Source organism: Typopeltis vanoorti, chromosome 19 (genome assembly GCF_054136105.1).
Source record: "Typopeltis vanoorti isolate ZY-2024b chromosome 19, IOZ_Tvanoo_1.0, whole genome shotgun sequence".
Classification (NCBI taxonomy): Eukaryota; Metazoa; Arthropoda; class Arachnida; order Uropygi; family Thelyphonidae; genus Typopeltis; species Typopeltis vanoorti.
The window spans coordinates 13,331,626-13,350,960 of record NC_143567.1 but is presented as its reverse complement, the minus strand read 5'-3'; the positions used below and the strand labels follow the sequence as shown (position 1 = coordinate 13,350,960).

At 36.4% G+C, this 19,335-nt stretch overlaps 1 protein-coding gene across 3 annotated transcripts in view; it reads right to left on the bottom strand.

The window, feature by feature from the left end:
- The window catches only part of LOC150095860 (zinc finger MIZ domain-containing protein 1-like), a 383,815-nt gene that overhangs the window by 248,863 nt on the left and 115,617 nt on the right, over positions 1 to 19,335 (bottom strand). For all 3 annotated transcript variants that reach the window (XM_090409083.1, XM_090409084.1, XM_090409085.1), the window contains exons 4-6: positions 15,104 to 15,239; positions 5,414 to 5,527; positions 4,334 to 4,439 (exon numbers count right to left, since the gene is read on the bottom strand). In XM_090409083.1, the coding sequence (XP_090265209.1) occupies positions 4,334 to 4,439; positions 5,414 to 5,527; positions 15,104 to 15,166 (283 nt within the window). In that variant the 5' untranslated portion in view covers positions 15,167 to 15,239. The remainder of the gene's footprint in view (positions 1 to 4,333; positions 4,440 to 5,413; positions 5,528 to 15,103; positions 15,240 to 19,335) is intronic.

The window sequence follows — 19,335 nt, the reverse complement described above, 5'->3', positions numbered from 1 at the left end:
GTCAGAAATCGAACTACGAGTGATAAGGAGGTTGTTCCCTACAGGGGTACAAATCTATATCAAGGGGAGGTAAAGAATCACATTATCTGCAGCTCGGTGTTATGTACATTTTTATGTACATAACACCGAGCTATGTACATTACAGCAATACATTAATATTATGCTTGTAGCATCACTCCAGTATACACACAAATGTCATTTAAATTCAGGATATCCGGTTAAATTTTCCTTGTGTGGTCCATGTGGGAATTCGAAGCCTCAATCCCCCGATCTTTAAGGATATAAGTGAAGTTATTTCATTTGCCACATTACTAAATTTTGTTATGCCCATTAATCCTAACTCGGTGTTTTAATTACACTTCAGTATCACGTGATTTGGTAAATTCATTTGATGAATTAACTAATGTAAGGAATAAATTATTAATCTTTCAGTTATATTATTCAAAAATAGGTTAAATATTACATTTTAGGCATTAATCTTACTACAAATTAGCCTCAATGTTAATTAATATATTTTTATATGTAAACATGGTCTTTCGACTGTGTGTTAATCAACCAGTCTTGGACGGAGATGGAGGTACTCTTGATCTAACAAAACAGGCAAACCCACTAAATGATACACAATTAACAGACAAAACGGTAGTCTTGGTTGCTTCCGTTCTAATTCAAATTAAAAGGGGGAGTGGTCACTACAAATATTTAGAAACCAGGGTATTATATGAACGTAAATCCTCCATCTCATTTTCCTCAAACGGGAAAAAATCAAATGGAGAAATACATCCGGGTACCTGCATAAATGAAAGGCACAGACTAAAGGTATTCATTTGACAGTATGCGTAAATTTAATCGTGGACATATTTTTGATGCACAAACAATTAAATTTGTGCAGTCGCACACAATTATTTCTATTTAACTTGTACAGACGCACTGTTAAAAAATCAAACTATTATAACAATGCTATCTATATATTGTTGGATATTTCAACAATGGCTAAATTTCGTTCAACATCCAATACAATAACTAATCGATGTATTTGTTGGAGCTTTATACGTAGGTTAAAAAACTATTCCCTTTTAATTTCCATTCTTGCTCGCACACAATAAAAAACAAAACAAAAAAAAAGCACTCGTTAAGTTGTCAATATGTTCGGGAACTCATCCTTGAACTGTGATAGCAATGAATTAATAGAGCCTGCTTTAGTTATCACTGCTTTATATCATCGAGCTAAGAAGAGCAAAAAGGGCGCGCTCCCGGAACTTATTTTTCTTAGCTGTGTTTCGTTTTCAGCACACAGTGACTGATGGGGAATTAAGCCCGGGTTGACAGTCCGAGTCGGATAATAACGATGTTGCTGTAGCAACGGGGGAAGTTCTGATTGTTTGCTCGCCTTAGCGACATGCCCTTCTTCATTAATGTTCGGGGATAAGAAGGCAAATGTTAGTTTTTCTGTTAAGAATTAATCTGTTTCCGCTCAAAATCACAGGGAAATGTTACAAAGAAGATAAACGGCGAACAGAGAAGAGGTTCATGAAAGAAAGAAAGTGCAACGATTCAATGAGTCGCAGTTTTTGTTAGTAAGGTTAATATTATGCCCTGTAATAATCAGAGTGTGGCAGAAGGGCTTCTCGGGGGGGGGGGGTTGAATGATGTATTAGATATTAAATAAAACACGGCAGCGTTTGTCCCTATCTTCCACTGGGACAAACAGTTACATTATTAATTTCCTTTAACTGCTTTTACTATCATTATATCAATTCCGCAAAAATAAAATAATAAGAAGGCGAAATGTTAAAAAAAACGTCGACTTGTCCCAATTAAGTAAGGTGGAGGTGGGATTACACCGGACGATAAAAATCATTCACCACCTTGCTTAATAAAGAAGGTTATTTCTGTGAGGTGAAATCATCAGTGAATCAAAATAGCATTGATAGAGCATTTGCCACGTGCAAAATAATAACCCCTCGACTTACAGGAAGACAAGTTATCGAACAAAGTTCTGCAGTTCTCGCCAGGTGGAGCCGCATTCCACAATGGCATATCAGTGGGTTGGACCGCGCACTATAAACAGATGGATTTGACACAAGGAACAACTGGTAAGGTGTCAACACATCTTTCCACATTGGGTTTATTCCTGTGTCGATATTGAAATCATTCGCAGCACGTTTTAACCTTCAAGAAGAAATGAAAGCAAATATTTGTGGGGAAATAACATTATTGCACACGGTGGCATTAAACAAGGTCATGTGAAGGGTGAAAACTTGTTAAATTTTTGACAAATTTAACAAGTGCTAGGAATGCACAGTATTGGAACGGTTTCGTATTATGGCTTCAATTACTCGCCTATTGGCTACTAAAAAAAAAAAAAAGTTTAGAACCCTCCTATCCGTTAAACTCTTATCTCATCATCTAAAGAGGGAACAAGAGTTACTATACTCTATAACACACAAACAAAATTTTAGTCCTACCATATTTCGAGTCGACGTTTACCCAAATATCTTCTAACATTATCAGCAATAATATCACAGTTGAATACAATAATTGTGAACAGGAAATCAGAATCACAATTAAATACAAATACATTGATTTCGGAGCACGGGAATAATTATAATCAATCTTTACGTAATAAAGCAATATTTTAATAAAATAAGAAAGATTATATATGAAAATTGCTATATATTGCATTACATAATCCCACAAGAATCGGTTACCCACCTGAGAAGAAATGGATGTGGCAGATGGGATGGCCAAGACGCTCCCTTCGATTTATTTCCACCTCCTCAACATTTCTCCACCTTTGAGATTACTTCAAAGCCAATCCGCCATGAAAGCGAAGCTGGTGTGGGAACATCACACATCGACTGGGCGTTTATAACCTTTCGGAACCCGCCTTGTGGCCCGTAGCGTGTTCATCGGTGTCTGAAGTTCGGTCGTAAAAAGCATCCCTCTCTATTGCATCGGTATTTAATGTCGGAATAGCCGCAAAAACAAAGCAGCGGCAAAACTCACCTGCCGGACAGCCTGCTGCATTTGTCCACGTTATGAGTGGGGAAATTCTTTCTCACTGCGCTGTTTAGTGAGAACTTACCTGTTAGGGGGAAGGTGGGGGAAAGGTAGTATAGTCTCTACTGTCTGCAATAACAATGGACTTCCGCTACTGTATGTTAGGGCGCTGGTGAGGTCGTTTACACTCATGAGAGTCGAGCTGTGTGTGTGATGCCTATTAGCCATAACACAGTTCTGATAGTGTCGTAGTAGTCAAGTGTGCAATTAGGGGGCTGTCTGACTTGTTCAACACATTACGTGTGGTTTGTGTCCCCCCCCCCCCCCCCCCGGTTTGATGTGGTCGTTCTCCTTATTACTGTTGCTATTATTTCGGAGATTTTTTTTTTTTTTTTTTGGTCTACACGTAGTCAGCAAATGACATCCATTAGTTGGTCAAGATAGCAAAAGTGGCTGCCATATGACTGTTTTTTCTTTTTTTTCTGCTGATAATGACGTCTATGATTAGGGATAATCCCATCTTCTTTGCCACATAATAATTAAATATTAGATTTGGTCCAAAATGCAGTTTTTTTTACAATGAAACAAAATGTCGAAATGCATACGAATATATAAATAACCTATCAGCAGTTATGACATCTACCTTTAACTATCACGTTGCCTATGAATTATTTAACAGTAGTTGTGTTAAACACCTGACATTTATAAAAATGTAATATAAGTTTCATTAACTATGCATAAGTTAAATTGATAATGTTTTTGGATTTTGACGTCATTAATATTACATGCAACCAAAGGTCTGATTGGTGGAACGCAACTAGCCAATAGCAGTCAGGTAAATAATCATCAGCTGATTAACTGTCCGCCATTGTTAAGATTAGAGATTACTATTTTGATAAGTAATTAAGATTTTGTTCATATTATCATATGCCAACTAGGAGAGGTAATTTAGATATTACTAGCACAAACACTCAGTCAAATATCTTGTACTGTTATCTATTACACGGATGTAACCACTGTTCCCTTACTATCACGTGATTTCAAGTCCGCCATTGTTAAGGTTAGAGATTGTTATTGTTAACTTTTTTTTTCCCGGAGATGATTTTCACCGCCCGGTGTGACACTGCCTTACCGCGCATCGGAGAGATGAATAGCTTGAAAATGTTTCCAAATGGACTGATAATTTCCAAATACAAATAAACTTTATTGTATTAGTTTATAATATTTAAAAACCATACATATATTTGCATAAGCGCCCAAGTTTTTTCCGAGAGATTGCCATTATCCCGGACAAATGTTGCTATGCCAATAACAAATATTTAAATAAACTTACTCGCTGAATTAGGAGTGAATTTGTCCCGCTGTGCAGCACATACAGCCAACAACCTGTACCCAAGGTCAAGGTCAAAGCCTTGTTGAGGTGCGACTCTACTCACCACCTGCAACAAAAAAAAATTGTAAAACAAGATATTGCGACATCTTATCATACAGCGATCATGACAATGGAATTTAAACATTATCAACATGTGGATATCAATGTTTTCACCTAAGTTTATCGGTAAATATAAATACAACGCATTTACTGGGTAGTGGAATCCATTCCGAGAGGACTATGCTAACAACAACAGTACTCTTGTCAGATAGTCGATGAAAAAATGTCACCGTTATCTGGACTGGTTCGGAGAAAAGAGGAGGGTTAACCGATATGACGAAAGTCATCGATTCAACCTTTGACACGTCTTCCATATTGAGTATGCTACGGAATGGGCTTCGATTCTGCCAATCGAAGCGCTGCCCACGATAGACTAGCGAGATTCTATAAAGTCAAAAGAGCTCTGATACCACATATAATGATAGGTTAATATTATCAGTACCACTTCATATACATAGATGGCGCTGGCAAGAAACAGCCATATTCCCAAGTGCTTATCGGTTATGAAATAAAGCAAGGCAGTTGGATCTCACACGGCTGCCACTCACGTACATATCACAGTTGGGGACAACTTGTCACTTGCCACAACCTTTTTTCGACACTTTAGAATGTCGGTGGCGACATATACGTGAATAATAAAAAAAAAAAAAAAAATGCGTTCTCTACATGCTTTTTGCTCGGTAGAATGACAGTGCACGTCTATGTTGCCAAACTGAGTGTCTCAAGGTCATACATTTTACGTTAGCAGGTGGTACATCGCGCACAAAGCCAGTTGCTGGTTTAAAAATAATACTTCTGGTTGGTAAGCTAAAACGACACTCTATAATCTTTGCTGAGATTTCATATTAAGTACTTTCTTCACAGCGTTTTCTTTCTAAGAGATTCTACGGCGAGATGGGACGCAAAGCATGCAAGAACAGCCCTTCAATGGCTTTCACTTCCAGTAAAAATAATAATAAATAATAAAAGAATCATACTTACAGTAAGACAACCAATTAGATTTTGTTCGAAGACCTTCTGAAAGGCTCTACTATCGCTACACCACTCTAGGAGTTCTCTAGCTGCACTCTGGAACCCAGATGCTGTGTTTAAAGCCTGCAAAATCTTTCTTTTTACTATGTAATCAAAGAAACATTTACTAATTTAGTGAATATTTATTACACGTACCATATATTACTTAAATATTCACTTTTATTACTTCAATTAACTTACAATAAATATTAATGAATATAGAAAAGAAAGTGGTGTGTAGGATTTCTTTTTAAGAAATTTCATTGAATGGCTTCAAGAACGATTAATCTATTGTTTTAGATGTTCTGCGGGAGATTATGTTGGGGTCTTCCCCCCCCCCCCTCGTACATACACACAGGAGTGATCCTATTTTCAGTGTATAAATCATCTATACATTACTCATTCTAGTTCATTAAAATATTCGGTTTGTATTTTCCCCTGGAATTTAATTCCAAATACAATATTTCCTGATTAGCACCTTTCAACTGAAAAACAATGACTCAAGCTTTAGGTTATTGTTTTATGATATCTTTTTGCTAACAAGGGCGTTGCCAGGACAACGTGTTGTCTGGCCTTCAGTAATAGCATTTTAGGAAATGAATTGAAATGATGCCTATTGTCATTACTATTACAATTATTAACTTTCATAATTATTGTAAAACCTACGCACAGAAAGATTAGCCAATAATACAAATAAATTTTTTGGAATTTCATTAACAATTGGATTCCTTCTCTTCAGATAACTTTACTTTCTCTATTAACAAATTCAGACTTCTGAATTGATGACAGCAACAGTTACAAAGAAAATAAGAGAAAGCTTGTAGGATGTATATAATTCATAATAGAAGACTTCAAGATTCAATGACCACTAGAAAATAGAATTTATTAACTTGTAATTTAAAAAAAATGAAGTTTCAGCCTCTATGTCGAAGCAATCCTCAGGAGTATATACAATACATACAGATATGCCTACCTCCTAGGGAGAGTTAGAAAATTCAACAGATGCTGGATCTTTACAACTAAAGTTTGTTGAATGCGGTATATGTTAAGAAACTGGTAGAGAGTTACATACACTTTCCTGTAAACCTGAAACCCCCAAGAGGCCTTCTTCCTTTCTTCTAAAGATCCTCTTTGCAGTTATCCCACCCGAGTTTACAGAATCTACTGCACTTGTTGCATTTGCAAAACAAGAACTATCCTACTTAAAAGCAGGAGCATAAGGGCTATATCAGATATCTATGTTATGATAAATCGGGTTCATCTAACCATGCCATTGATACTAAACACCGTAATATGTAGAAAGGAACCCAAGCTATTATATCGCACGAAGTTCTATTATAAATTGAAGTTTAAGGAAGCTTGTAAGATCATCATCAAAGTTCCGAAAGTAAAATAGCTTGGTGACCTCAAGATTTAAAGAATTCAGTTTACTACTGTCAGGTCTCATACTGATGATTTATGGGCAGTCGATACTGTCCCATAAATCATCAGTCAATCAACATAACCAAAACAATGCCTAGGAGATGCACCAATGAATGAATATATTCGATTGTATACTCAACCACCGAACCTTATTCTCGGCAGTTTACGCAAAAGTGTCTACCAGCAGCCCAACTTACCACCAAATTCTAACATCAACTGTGAATGCGATAGGGCCGTCAACCACCGAAAACAGGATTCTTCAAATAAATTCAGGACTCTATATTATTCAAATGGTGTAATAGATTTTAACTTTCTAGGAGACAGGCGTGTCTTACGGTTAATGAAGAGAATTCTTGCAGTCTATCGGTCTCGATGTTTTAAGCGTGTGCGGATGTATATATATTCCTGAAGAAGGCCTCAACAAGAAGACTGAAACATCAAGTTTAATTATTCATAATAGTTAATTCCGATTTTCCAGACGGTAAGGGAATCCTGGAGGCATTTATTATGCATCCTGTATATTAAACTAGTAGAAGCCTGAGTTGCTGCAATGGCATATGAATGGAACAGGAATGTGTAAGACTTTTTGTAAGACTGTCGCTTCCAACCTCTGGACTTTTGGGGATAAAAGTTGCCCACAAATTTATTTAACCTAACAGCAATCAGAATCACGATTGCAGAGAATGAAATTTAATAAAAAAAGACTATTTCATTTAATGGTGTGCTTTTGCAAATTTTTTTAGGTGTTTTTCGATTTCGTTGGAATATTAGGAAATATTAAAAGATATGATCATTTCATTAAACCGTTTGAATCTAAATATTATTTACCAAATTAATTTATATACCAAAAGAATAGTTTTTGGTGAAAAATAATAATTAAAATTGGTTAGGAAAAACAACACAAAATGTTATCTTAAACTGTGAAATTATATATTAGTGATCAACCAGAGCATTTAGGGATTATTAAATATAATTTGTTAATTAAATTCCGGCAGTCGCTTTCATTGATATTCAGAGCAACACTCTGCGAGTCCATCCCCCTTTTCCCCCCAGCTAAAAAGGTAGCAAGTAACACCTTAATTAAAACCCCACGTTTGCAGAATTAACATCAGTTTATTTTAAATATTTAAATTTTAATTTGCAGTCATTTCTTAATACACAACTTCGTTTTTACTTTGAATTTAATCTGTGATGAGCAAATGGGAAAATATTAAACTGACAACTTCTAGTATCTAAGAGCTCTTCGTAATCATATTTTTTGAATATTTTGCAATCGCTGATGACGTAAAGAACAGGCCACAGCGCTCTTATACGCATGCGTGTCTCTTAATATGGCGAATGAGATGGAAATGTTTGAAACAATTAACCATATGGTCTGCTTCGCACGAAGTAGCGATGGATCAGTTAACACTTTGGTTGGGATATTTAAATCCTGTATTTCAAATGTAACAATACCGTTAACCCCCGCCCCCATCTCCCAGGCATCTTTCCAATAGCGTAAAGCTTCTTGTCTGTTCAGAAGGCATGGCCGAAGTTGAACAAAAATCTTAAGAATTGTTCTCGCGTTCAAGAAAACGTGTTTAAACTCCTTTTTGGATCTCACAGTGATTCAAGAGGTGTTGTATACTGATTATACGAGATTAAATTCCTGATATGTAACCTTAAGGAGGTGTTCAAGATATTAAGACAGTAATACGGGATTTAAGTATGCATTAGTATCAGCTATCTATTGTCATATCTTATACTTTGGTCTTCTAAGACACTTTTAACTACAACATCTACCTATAGATCTTGGTCATCCTTTGCATGTAACCCTGCCAAATACCTCCCCCCCATACAACTTTTACATTATCTGTATTTACATGAACAACTTGAATGCCAAAAGTATCAGATTTCTTAATATCTTCATTTTTAATATGATTCCATCCATTGATGTCATCTGTTAATTCCTGTAATTTTTCTTATACCTGTGGTTTCTAGTCTTTGGTTAAGTGTTTTATTTCTATCCCAGCCTCTCAGATCCATAAGATAAAATTGGCTTGAATACTGTCTTGTATACAGCTAATTTAGTGTTCTGACTAATTTCTCTCTTATTCCATACAAATTTATTCATTTGACTGCCTCCCATACCAGCTTTGTTGATTCTGTTGTCTATTTCCATATTTAATTTACCATCTTCACTCAAAATCGTGTCTAAGTAGCTGAAATGTTTTACTCGTTCTATAGGTTCACATTCACAATGCAGCTGATATTTTCAACACTTCTGCCTATTTTCATTGTCTTTATCTTGTTATTGCTGACCTTCATACTATATCTAATACAATAGTTATTCAATTTAGTCAGGGGATCTTACAGACTTGTACTGGATTATTTAAAAGCATAACATCATCCGCATAAAGCAAAGAGCTGACATTAACATCTCCAATTTTGATATCATGTTTAATACCACTTTCTTTCATAATGTGATCCATATAGATAATGAATAACAGAGAGGATAATGTACATCCTTGTCTCACACCAGATTTAACATTAAACCATCTTCCTGTACTTTCTTCAATTCTAACTGCTGACTTAAAACTCAAATAAAGACTAAGTATTGCTCGATATAATGTCCCATTGACACTATACAACTGTAGCGTTTTGAATAGCTTTTCTCTTGGCACCTTGTCATATGCCTTTTCCAGATTCACAAAACTTAAATATCATTAAAGTTCCATGTTATATTCCCATGATATCTCAATTATTTGTCGTAAAGTGAAAATCTGATCTTGAGAATCCCCACATTTAGCCAGAATGCAGTGGAATTAAAACTTAATAGATCCTTATGTTTAATGCAATTTTAAAGATTCTGAACATCAGAGTTGCATTAAAACACAAGGATCTGTTAAGTTTTACTTGTAATTCCACTAACGTAACCTAACTTAACTTTTTAATAGATGCTTTACAGTGGCTAGCTCTGTACTGACTAGACTTATGCTTATATTTCATCGATTTCTGTCATCATCCATTTGGCTTTGTGAAGCTGCTGTTAATTTCAAACTCTGGCTAATAACTTCTCAGAGTCAACATGGAAATGTGCAGTTAATCGGTTAAAACCATATTTTAAATTATTTCCGTTCGCTGTACAAGAGTTGCCAACTTTTTCAATATCTCCGTAGTGTAATCACTTAGACGATGCCACATTTGCTTTCCGATTGGAAATCGGCTTGAAATTATGAAAAATGATTCGAAATCAAAGGGAAAAAAAAAATTTTTGAATAAATACAAAAGGGAATTATCGTAAATGAAAGAAGACGAAATTAAATGTAAGAAAAAGAAGCGATTAAAATTTTGTTATGAATAGTTTATATTTGCCGAAGTATTCTGTTTATTCTTCTCTGTCTGCGTTATACTGTTAAATTAACTTTTCTTTTCGTTTCGCGCGCACAGCCCGCTAAAACATCATCCGTTACTGTTTAGTTGCTTATGTATTGCCTCAATTTATTTCCTGGAAATAAAAAACGAAACTGCAATCGTCTCGGTTCGCAATTGTGTCAAGTGATGTTTTGGCCTTGAGGCGTGGTCGTTCGTAATGTCTCGGCAGAGACCGTGGGAATGGCTGACTTAACACTTTAACCTTGACACGTGAACATTCGCAATGGCCGGGACCCAGTTTGTGGGGTTGGTCCGTACTCCTACTCTCGATACTAGCAATAAGAAGTTGGCGAATCGATGGACACAATTTTTCGTGAAAATTTACGAAAAGCCCTTGTTTTAAAAGGGTGGAAGATAGGAAATGAAGAAAGGGTACCTAGTGGGCGGGTACGATCGTAGCAGAGAAGGGAGGATGCTCTAGTAAATCGGTTATGTGGCATTATGAAGTAAACTAAGGCTGCGTGTATGATGTGTGTTCTTGTGGCCAGTTAAAAACCATTCACATCCGTACGAGAACAGGATACTCAACCTTCAGTTGAAAACGTCATTATTAAATGTCATTAGTCTCTTCCCACAAAGTGTCTAAACAGTTGTTCTGAGTAAGTTATTAAATATTCTTTTTTTAAAATCTTTCTTCATCCCACCCTCTTGTCTTCTAAATACGGTATTTACATTCATGGATTCAAAAAAAAGGTCACTACCCTTACTTTGCTTTTTTCGTACGAGCCTGTTCTGGTGAATGGCATGTTTGTAATAGCGCTGACTGCTCCCTATAGTCAAAGGGCGTGGTTACCTTCCCACAATACACGAGAACTGTCTCAATTCCCTGACATCATTTACAAAACCTATCCACTAGGGGGGAAACTACAGAATCTGTATTTAATTCTCTCATATCTATTTCCCAACAGAAGTCTATTCTTACGAGTCACCTTTGTATATATACCCTACACGTTTTTAAAATAGCTGTTTATTAATTATATGTCTGGTGGCACGTGCTTCTATGAAATCATTATAGTTTGCATTCTTTCAGAGATCTATTAGCTGTCTCTTTTACCGAGTCTGCTTGAGTATGTAAAAAGGGGCTCATCCAGTCTACATAAAAATTGTAATATGATTATCATCATGTTCACGTAGCGTGGTCTCCCAGTATTCTACGGAAGGTTCAAAACCCCATAATATGCTACTATCATGGGTGGGTGAGGGTTGAATAAAATGGCATTTGTTTTAAACGAGTGCATGCCGTTGTTTCTGGGAGAAACTGATGCAGAGAATATGATGAGGTGAAGTAAGAATAATCCGAAGTTGGACTGATATGTCTCGTGGCTAAATGTTAAGCCCGATTAATCTGACTCACTATTTAACATTGGTGAGTATACAACTGTGTTATTGTGTATTCAGAAGGAATGCTTCTGTGTGAAGGGAGAGTGCTGTCTCAACACAAACAGCTAAACTACCGCAATCACACATTCGGCCATAAATTTGTCACAACTGCGGAATACCTTTAAGATTATTGGATCTTCGGTGTGCAAAATATACGGTGAATCAAGTTCCCCATGAAAACAGGGTGGCCTGTTTTCTTTCTCTTGGCCTTTTTTTTATCTGCTGACATCTCCCATCGTCAAGTAGCTACGGGAGAAGGGGGGGGGGGAGAGGGGAAAGGTGAGCATGAACTGCAACCGGCGAGGTCGGAGGTGCCGCTTCGCCCAATCGGCGTGTGCGAATTGCAATTTCACGGAAACCCCTGCGTGTTCCAGTTCGCCAGTCGTCGACGTGACAGGGTGAAGAGACGGCCATTGGAGTAGCGGTCTTTGCAGGCTGTCATACTGTCTTCCCTTCGGCGCAGCTTGCGATCAATATTGCTGACAGCCTTTGCTATAACACAACGCATGATGGAGGATGACCGTGATCTCACGGGACCCGTCAACTACCTCCACCATCGCATCGCCTACTTTCTCTAGTCTGCTGCTCCTTTGCGTTTACTCCCTACCCCTCCATTACATTTTTTTTTTCTCTCTAGTTGATAGAAAGTAGGGTTATTGTGCGTATACTGCGTAGCAAATGGAGAGTGTGTTGTTTCTGTGATCCCACTGTGTTGCGTGAGAGATCTTTAACATCGCTTCTGTTGGCCAATGACACAACACAATCACTATTCATAACTAACTTGTTTCTTTGAATTAACTGTTCTTGATTCTTTCTAAATTGTTTTTCTTTCTTTATTTTTTGTTTAAAAAGAAAAACAATTCAAGGAGATGGAAATCAGCATCTGATCTCACGTTGCATTCCATTTTTTCTGCCGTTCAGCTTTGACTTAATAAGGATACAAGCAACACTCCATTTGTAATGTCTGTTCAGCCAGGGTCACATTGAGCAAAGAAAGCTGTTTGTTAGTAAGGATGAAGTGCGTTAGCGCAAAGAAAGCAAGTGGCTTTTTGATCATCCTGTCGGTCCTTAATTAGAGTTGAAATCATTGCTGGTGGTAGCTGAAGGCTTTCCGAATCACACTCACGGTTAATCACAGCTCGCAGTACCTTGTCAGTGATTGAGTTTGTTTATGTTGGAATCTCTACACTTCCATTATGGCTGAAGGGTTCTTGGAAAATACGTGCACTTAATGAGTGCCCAAAATTACCTACGGGAGTGTTTTTTTTTTTTAAAGAATTTTTAAGGCACATTCCAGTATAAGTGACACTGAAGGGGAGAATGCATTTAATGAAATTGCGTACCAGGTGGCTGTGAGTTATGTCACTCTATTTCTCGTAATATCACTCAAAAATCCCAGCAAGAAATTAGATGTAATTATCTTACAAGAAGAACACCATTGAAATAATAGTCGAAATACCGGTGTGGTTTTTCAAAGAGAAAAACTGACACCAGGCGGCGCCACAATTCTATTCAAAACTTAGCATTGTTTCGACTTTTTCTTTTCAATAATTCTCATTAAATACATCGAAAGGTGTCAATATAATAATACAATTTATTATGAATTAGAGCAATCAACAAATGAGAATAATAGCAGTTAAAGTGTAGAAAATTAAAAACTTGTAGATAATAAAGTTAGATAAATCTGGAGATAAGAGAATGTTATTTATATGGCGAAACACACGCTTCGTGTCGTCCGCTGTATGGAAACACGTAAAAGGCTGAATATAAAAATTTGGTAGAACTTGTGATTGATGATCGTCCTAAAACAAAACTCTCCTGCTCCGAATTGTGTATCTATTGATTCAAAGTTCACAACAAACACGTAATGTGCGCCTAGCAAAGTAGTGATCATCAGTTCTTAGCGTCATTATTACGGAACAAAATTTTATTTCTTCATCCGTAATTACAATGTATCAATTGTGTTACCTATGCGCCATAAAGATGAAAGATGCAGTTCATGCTAACAAAAAAAAAAAAAAAAACCTACTTTTACACCTCAACCGCCATTCTCCATTTGTTTCTGCCCCTTTAAAAGTGGTTTCTCTGCAGTCCATTATTCAGTAGAATTTTTTTCTTTCTTTTTTTTTTTTTTTGTTCTTATGCGCTTGCATTCTTGCATCAGTCGTAAGCCTAAGGCGGTGGTAGAGAGACTTGGGGTCACTATTGATTCCCAATAATGCCGATAGAGGAGACAATACTGCTCTCAGACGATACTCCTGCCTGGTCACTTGTGCGTTTGCTAGTTTGCTGCTTCCCAATTTCCTTTACAATAACTACCTAGTCTGGTAGATTTGCCGTTCATTCTAGAAGGCCTTTCTGTGCCAATTAAATCGGAGTTCGAATAGCAAAAATGAACAAACAAGAACTGTCCGAAAAGTTTACGAATTGTGACAGATCAGACGTACAGAATAGATAAATAACAAGAAAATACCGGAAAAAAAAAAAAAAAAGAAAGAAAAACTGGGAACTTTTGGATGGGAGATTTGTTTTTCGAGAAAAACCTGGAAAATAAAAGAAAACAAAACAGAATATTATCACTTGGGTATTCCTATAGAAAACATTTAGTTTTTCTGTTCTTTACTTATTGAGTTAAAATAGCTTCACAACTGAGTTTTCGAAGATCGGAAGTATACCGGAAGTGTGCATACTTCCGGTTTTTAGCACAACCGGAAGTAAATACCTTCCGGTTGATAAACTGCTTAAAATATTTCTCTTGGTTTTTTTTTTGTATTGTTTGTATAGCTAGCTCACTAATAATGTACTTTACTGAACCTTTTAAACAAGAATAGAATCTATGCCTTTAAGCCGTGTCGATTTTGGAGAAACTATAAATGAAAGTTCCATAATTTTTCTATCCTTGGAAACTTTTTTTTTTTGTGTGTGTGTGTAGGAAAGTAACAATGCTAATATGTCATCGGATGCACTCTACGAGCCGTCATGTTCAAACGCTGCCCTGACACTACATTGAAAAGGAGGGGACAGACTTCTAGGCGATTTCCATACCTCTAACTTTAAAAGGTGACAAGAGGCTGCTTAAGATGTAACACTAATGATACGAGAAGGTCATTGACCGTATACGATCATCCACAAAAGAAAACTTTAAATATGCACACGTGCTTTACCCGACAGTTAATACTGTCTGAAAACATCCTCTGGGGAGCAGTTACGATGCGGAATAAATACGACATTCGTATTTGTTTATCATTAACTGTTTGGCGGATGATAAAGAGAATTCGGTCCCATCAATTTCAAATTTAATAAATGTTGGGCTATTATTGGGCTATGAAATAACGATGGATTTATAATATCTTCTATAACGTTAGATATACTCATTATTTAGTGCAATAAACTAGTGTCATAAACGTACTAGATGGGAAAGAAGCTGAAATAAAAAGTACTTACATCTTTAATACATTGAAGTCTTTCATTTGTTTGTTGGACATGCCTTTCCATAGCAGTGGCCATCACCACCGTCAAAGTTGACGTTCCCACACCACTCACTTCTGATCACTTGGAAGAAAGTCATCCATTACCGGCCCTAAGAATGGAGTCAATTGAGAGTCCATCTTAAACATTCGAAAATTTAGTTAATATTTCTTAAATTATTAAACTGGAAACATAGAATAACTGTGATGTCTTAAAGGAAGTATACATGCTGAGCATTCACTTTGAAAAATTCAATAAACACCAAAGAATTAGAATGAAAAACCTAATCATGTTTTCAGCAATACAACAAACCAAAGCCTGAAAGCGAAATGGAAAATTAACAATGAGATCAAGATTGAGTTGGATTATTTGGGGATTATGGTCAAAGCAAGTAAAGACTGTGATGCAAGTGTACTGTCTCTCCAGTTTGACTGTTTTATAGGATGAAATCAAAATCCAACTGAGCTACTTGTATCTATTGAATAAGACAAATATTGGAAACGTTGGACCAGCGTTTCCCAAACTTTTCCGACGACGGAACACCTCCCAAATCCTGAAATTTTCACGGAACACCTTTGTTATTCTGTAATGTATTAATTAATAATTAATTTAACTGATTTTTTATTATTAATCAACAACTGATCATTAATTATTAATTAATAATTAATTAAACATCAATTAAACAAACATCAATAAATTAATTTGTGCTGATTTTCATTGACATATCCCATTTTGATCACCAAAAATTTATAATATTATTATAAGTACTTACGAGTGGATGCAGACTTTTCTCCTGTGTGCTGGTAATTTTCCCCTCCTTTTGTACATCCTGGAGATCGCTTTGTAGGCTGGTGGTGGATGACTCACTATCTGTTGCGTCACAAACACCTTCAATAAGAGATTTCTTAATACCAACATTAAACAAAGCCCCTTGTCTCTTATTCATATCAAAATTTAAATCTGCAGGTCTATTACTTTTAAAAAATCACAGCACTACGGTTTCGAAGCTTTCATCCTACAATACAAACTTGCGAAGAAAGTATTTAGTATTACTAGATTTGAGAACCGGATACAGACTACCTTGATCTTCAATTTTAGTGGAAAAATTTTCCTTATACTTCCTTGCTGATCGGTTACTAACATTTGCAACACAGATGTTATTTCTTTCAGTTTTGAGAACAGAGGATACGCCGCCCATTGTTGTAATTGGCTTGCAGGCAATTTTTATGATCGGTCATAAACAGCGGTCTTCCCTTTGCCGAATGTTGAAAGCTTTCGAAGTGTGAAAATTACCGATAATTCATGAATACTTCCACGTTTAAAAATACACGGCTTGGTCACTAACATTTGCTACACAGATGTTATTAGGCGTTCTGGGTCTGAGCTTTTCGACATATTCTCGAATATTATTCTCCTCGGAATATTTCCACTATAAAATATTTATTCATGAAAAATGCTTAGAAAACTAAAATGACAAATTCCAGGAGAACTTCTCGCGGAACACTGGTGTTCCGCAGAACACAGTTTGGGAAACCCTGCGTTAGACTATCCTAAAAATATATATATATATAGTTTTTTAGGCTACTTTAGATTTCCACAAAGATTAATGGTGTCATATTACGAGATGAGATAACATCGAAGGTTCATTATTGTTTAAACTGTTGCAGCAAAAAAGATCGTGTTAACCGCGTGTGTTCATTAGCCGATTTGTAAGTTTTATAGAAAAGTATTAGCACACAGACAAAAAATTGTTAGTTATTATGCACCCCCTCCACAAAAAAAAAAAAAAATGTACAAAATGATGTTTCTTTTTATTTTTAAATTCAATATTACACTACTGGAATGAAGTTCAATACTGTATGATGTCAACAGGGAAAGGTTCAGGTCTAGTTCGACGGATTCATAAGCCAACTTGCATTTTTTTTTTTTTAATGTTTTACACCGTGAATACATTTGGCATTTCTTTCGCTTGTTTAACAAACTAAAACGAAATGTTGAATTGTGTTTGTTCCGATTTAGCAAGCCGACAGATGTCTCTTACATGAAAGTAGTTTGTAAGACAGACAATTTCAACTCGATTCTTTTTTCACAACTTTTTCAGATGTTTACTCTAGAATTGTTGACTTGGCGGTAAAATATGAAAATAAAATAAATAAAACTCGACGGGAAAACTCTCCAGTCTTGTAAAGAATCATAATGAAAACAAATATTCGGCTAGATGTTAGTTAAACAAACAAAAGTTGTTCACATATTGATTACTACAGACAGAGACGTCCAAAACATACGGGTTGAGACAGTTTCACGAATAGGTGCAAAAACGTGGGGGGGGGGAAGGTGTTCAGAAGTGTGTACAACGTAATTTCTTAAGAACTACCGTTTTTTGTACTTCATTATTGACTTAGTTGAGAGAAGTGAAAATTATTTACCAGTTTTTGTTATTACATGGCCAATGACTGCAATTACCTGAATTTGTAGGATACACAAAGAAAGAGAAATAAACAAAATACAAATTAACAGAAGCTACATTTCAATTCAGTAAGTTAATGTTTGGACACCAACGCCTTCAAAGACCCTTGGCTAGTGTAAACAGGAAGAGTTCTGTTTCAACATGCTCTATTTTGATTTCTTGAGCATGCTCAGTACTGTGTGTGTGTGTGTGTACTAATGTTTGGAATTTCTTATAAAACTTACAAATATATACATTGAAGAAAATCGTCAAAACCCTTTATTTTTTTAGACAATTTTAATTTGGTTCTTTTTAATGTTCACAATACTGTTGTTTATTCATTGTTACATATCTTCCTATTTCATAAAATTTATGAAATTCACGTCAACAGTAATTCTAGTATATTAGTAGTCTCTTCCAACACGACCTTCAACTGAAAAGTCTACCATTTAGTTTCGACATCATCTCTTAGAAGAAACGCAGAGTATTACGAACAACATCCCGTGGACAAAAGTGACCAACATGGTTACGCCTCATAAATAAACTGCGTCTATATTATTTACTACAGCGCCATCTGGCGAAAGCTAAAATATCTAGTCTCATTTCTTAACGTGCAACGGAAACATAAGTTGCATGTGATCGTGCAACAAACCGTCATCCTACGGAGGTTTACTGAAGGTCAATTTAATTACTCATCCCACGTAGTCATTACGTGTTTTTATAAGTGACTAAAGACATGAAATGTCCTAATTAATGGGCTATCTTACACAGATATAAACTTTCGACGATCTTTACGAACTATAACCGCAACCCAAATAGAACAATTGCAGTCACATTCCCGTTCGCCAACTCATCTTGAGGATGACTGCCCGGCAGAATTGTGGGTAATGAGAAAGAAGAAGTAGCCTTTCGTCCGATCCAACACACACGGGCGTGCGCCGACTCCCAAGTATCGGCATGTGTGGCAAGAGCGTCCAACCGAAGGATCCTTAATTTGCCGACTACTTCACCGACAAAGAACGTTGCACAGATCAAAGCCGTATTAAGGAGAACGAGAAACGGCCTAATTGCAAGTCAGCCAAACACATCAAACCTGACCCCTCTTTGGTCAACAACATACCACAGCAGCTTTACCGCAATCCACTGTTTACAGCAGCAAAGCACGTGGTAAAGCCATTTTTCAGAAACAACACAGGTCGGAGTTTAAATGTCACAGCGACACCGAATGGAAAAAAAAAAAAAAAAACTAAATATATTTATTTTCATGCAAAAGATTCCGATTATTTCTAAGTCTGACAACCCCCCCCCCTTGACCTATACTTGTCTCAACGAGTGCCTTTGGATAGGCCCATCTCTAACATCGCTGTTACTTTTCCGTATCCATGGAAACTGTCATTCGACAGAATTGTTGCATTTTTCGCGAGTCCCAGTTCATTTCTATAACCATGGAAACCGCGCTGCCATTGTTGCCAAGTCTTGATAATCTTGAACAGAACTGAAAGAATCAATGTTTCTGTAAATGTTGCTACAACTCCCATTACCTAATTGCAATTATTAGTGCGATGTGTGCTGTAATAGTAGTAGCAGTAGATAGTAGGTTGTCATTCGCTCAGAGCTGCTTCTTTTTCCCCTGCATTTCGGTAAAATTTATTGTCGAAGGTAGGCAGACTGATTATTATTCCACATACAATGGAGAGGGAAAGAAAATTACATGTTATTATGCTTATGACGTGTCAATCCACGTGGCGCGTGCCTCCCCAGA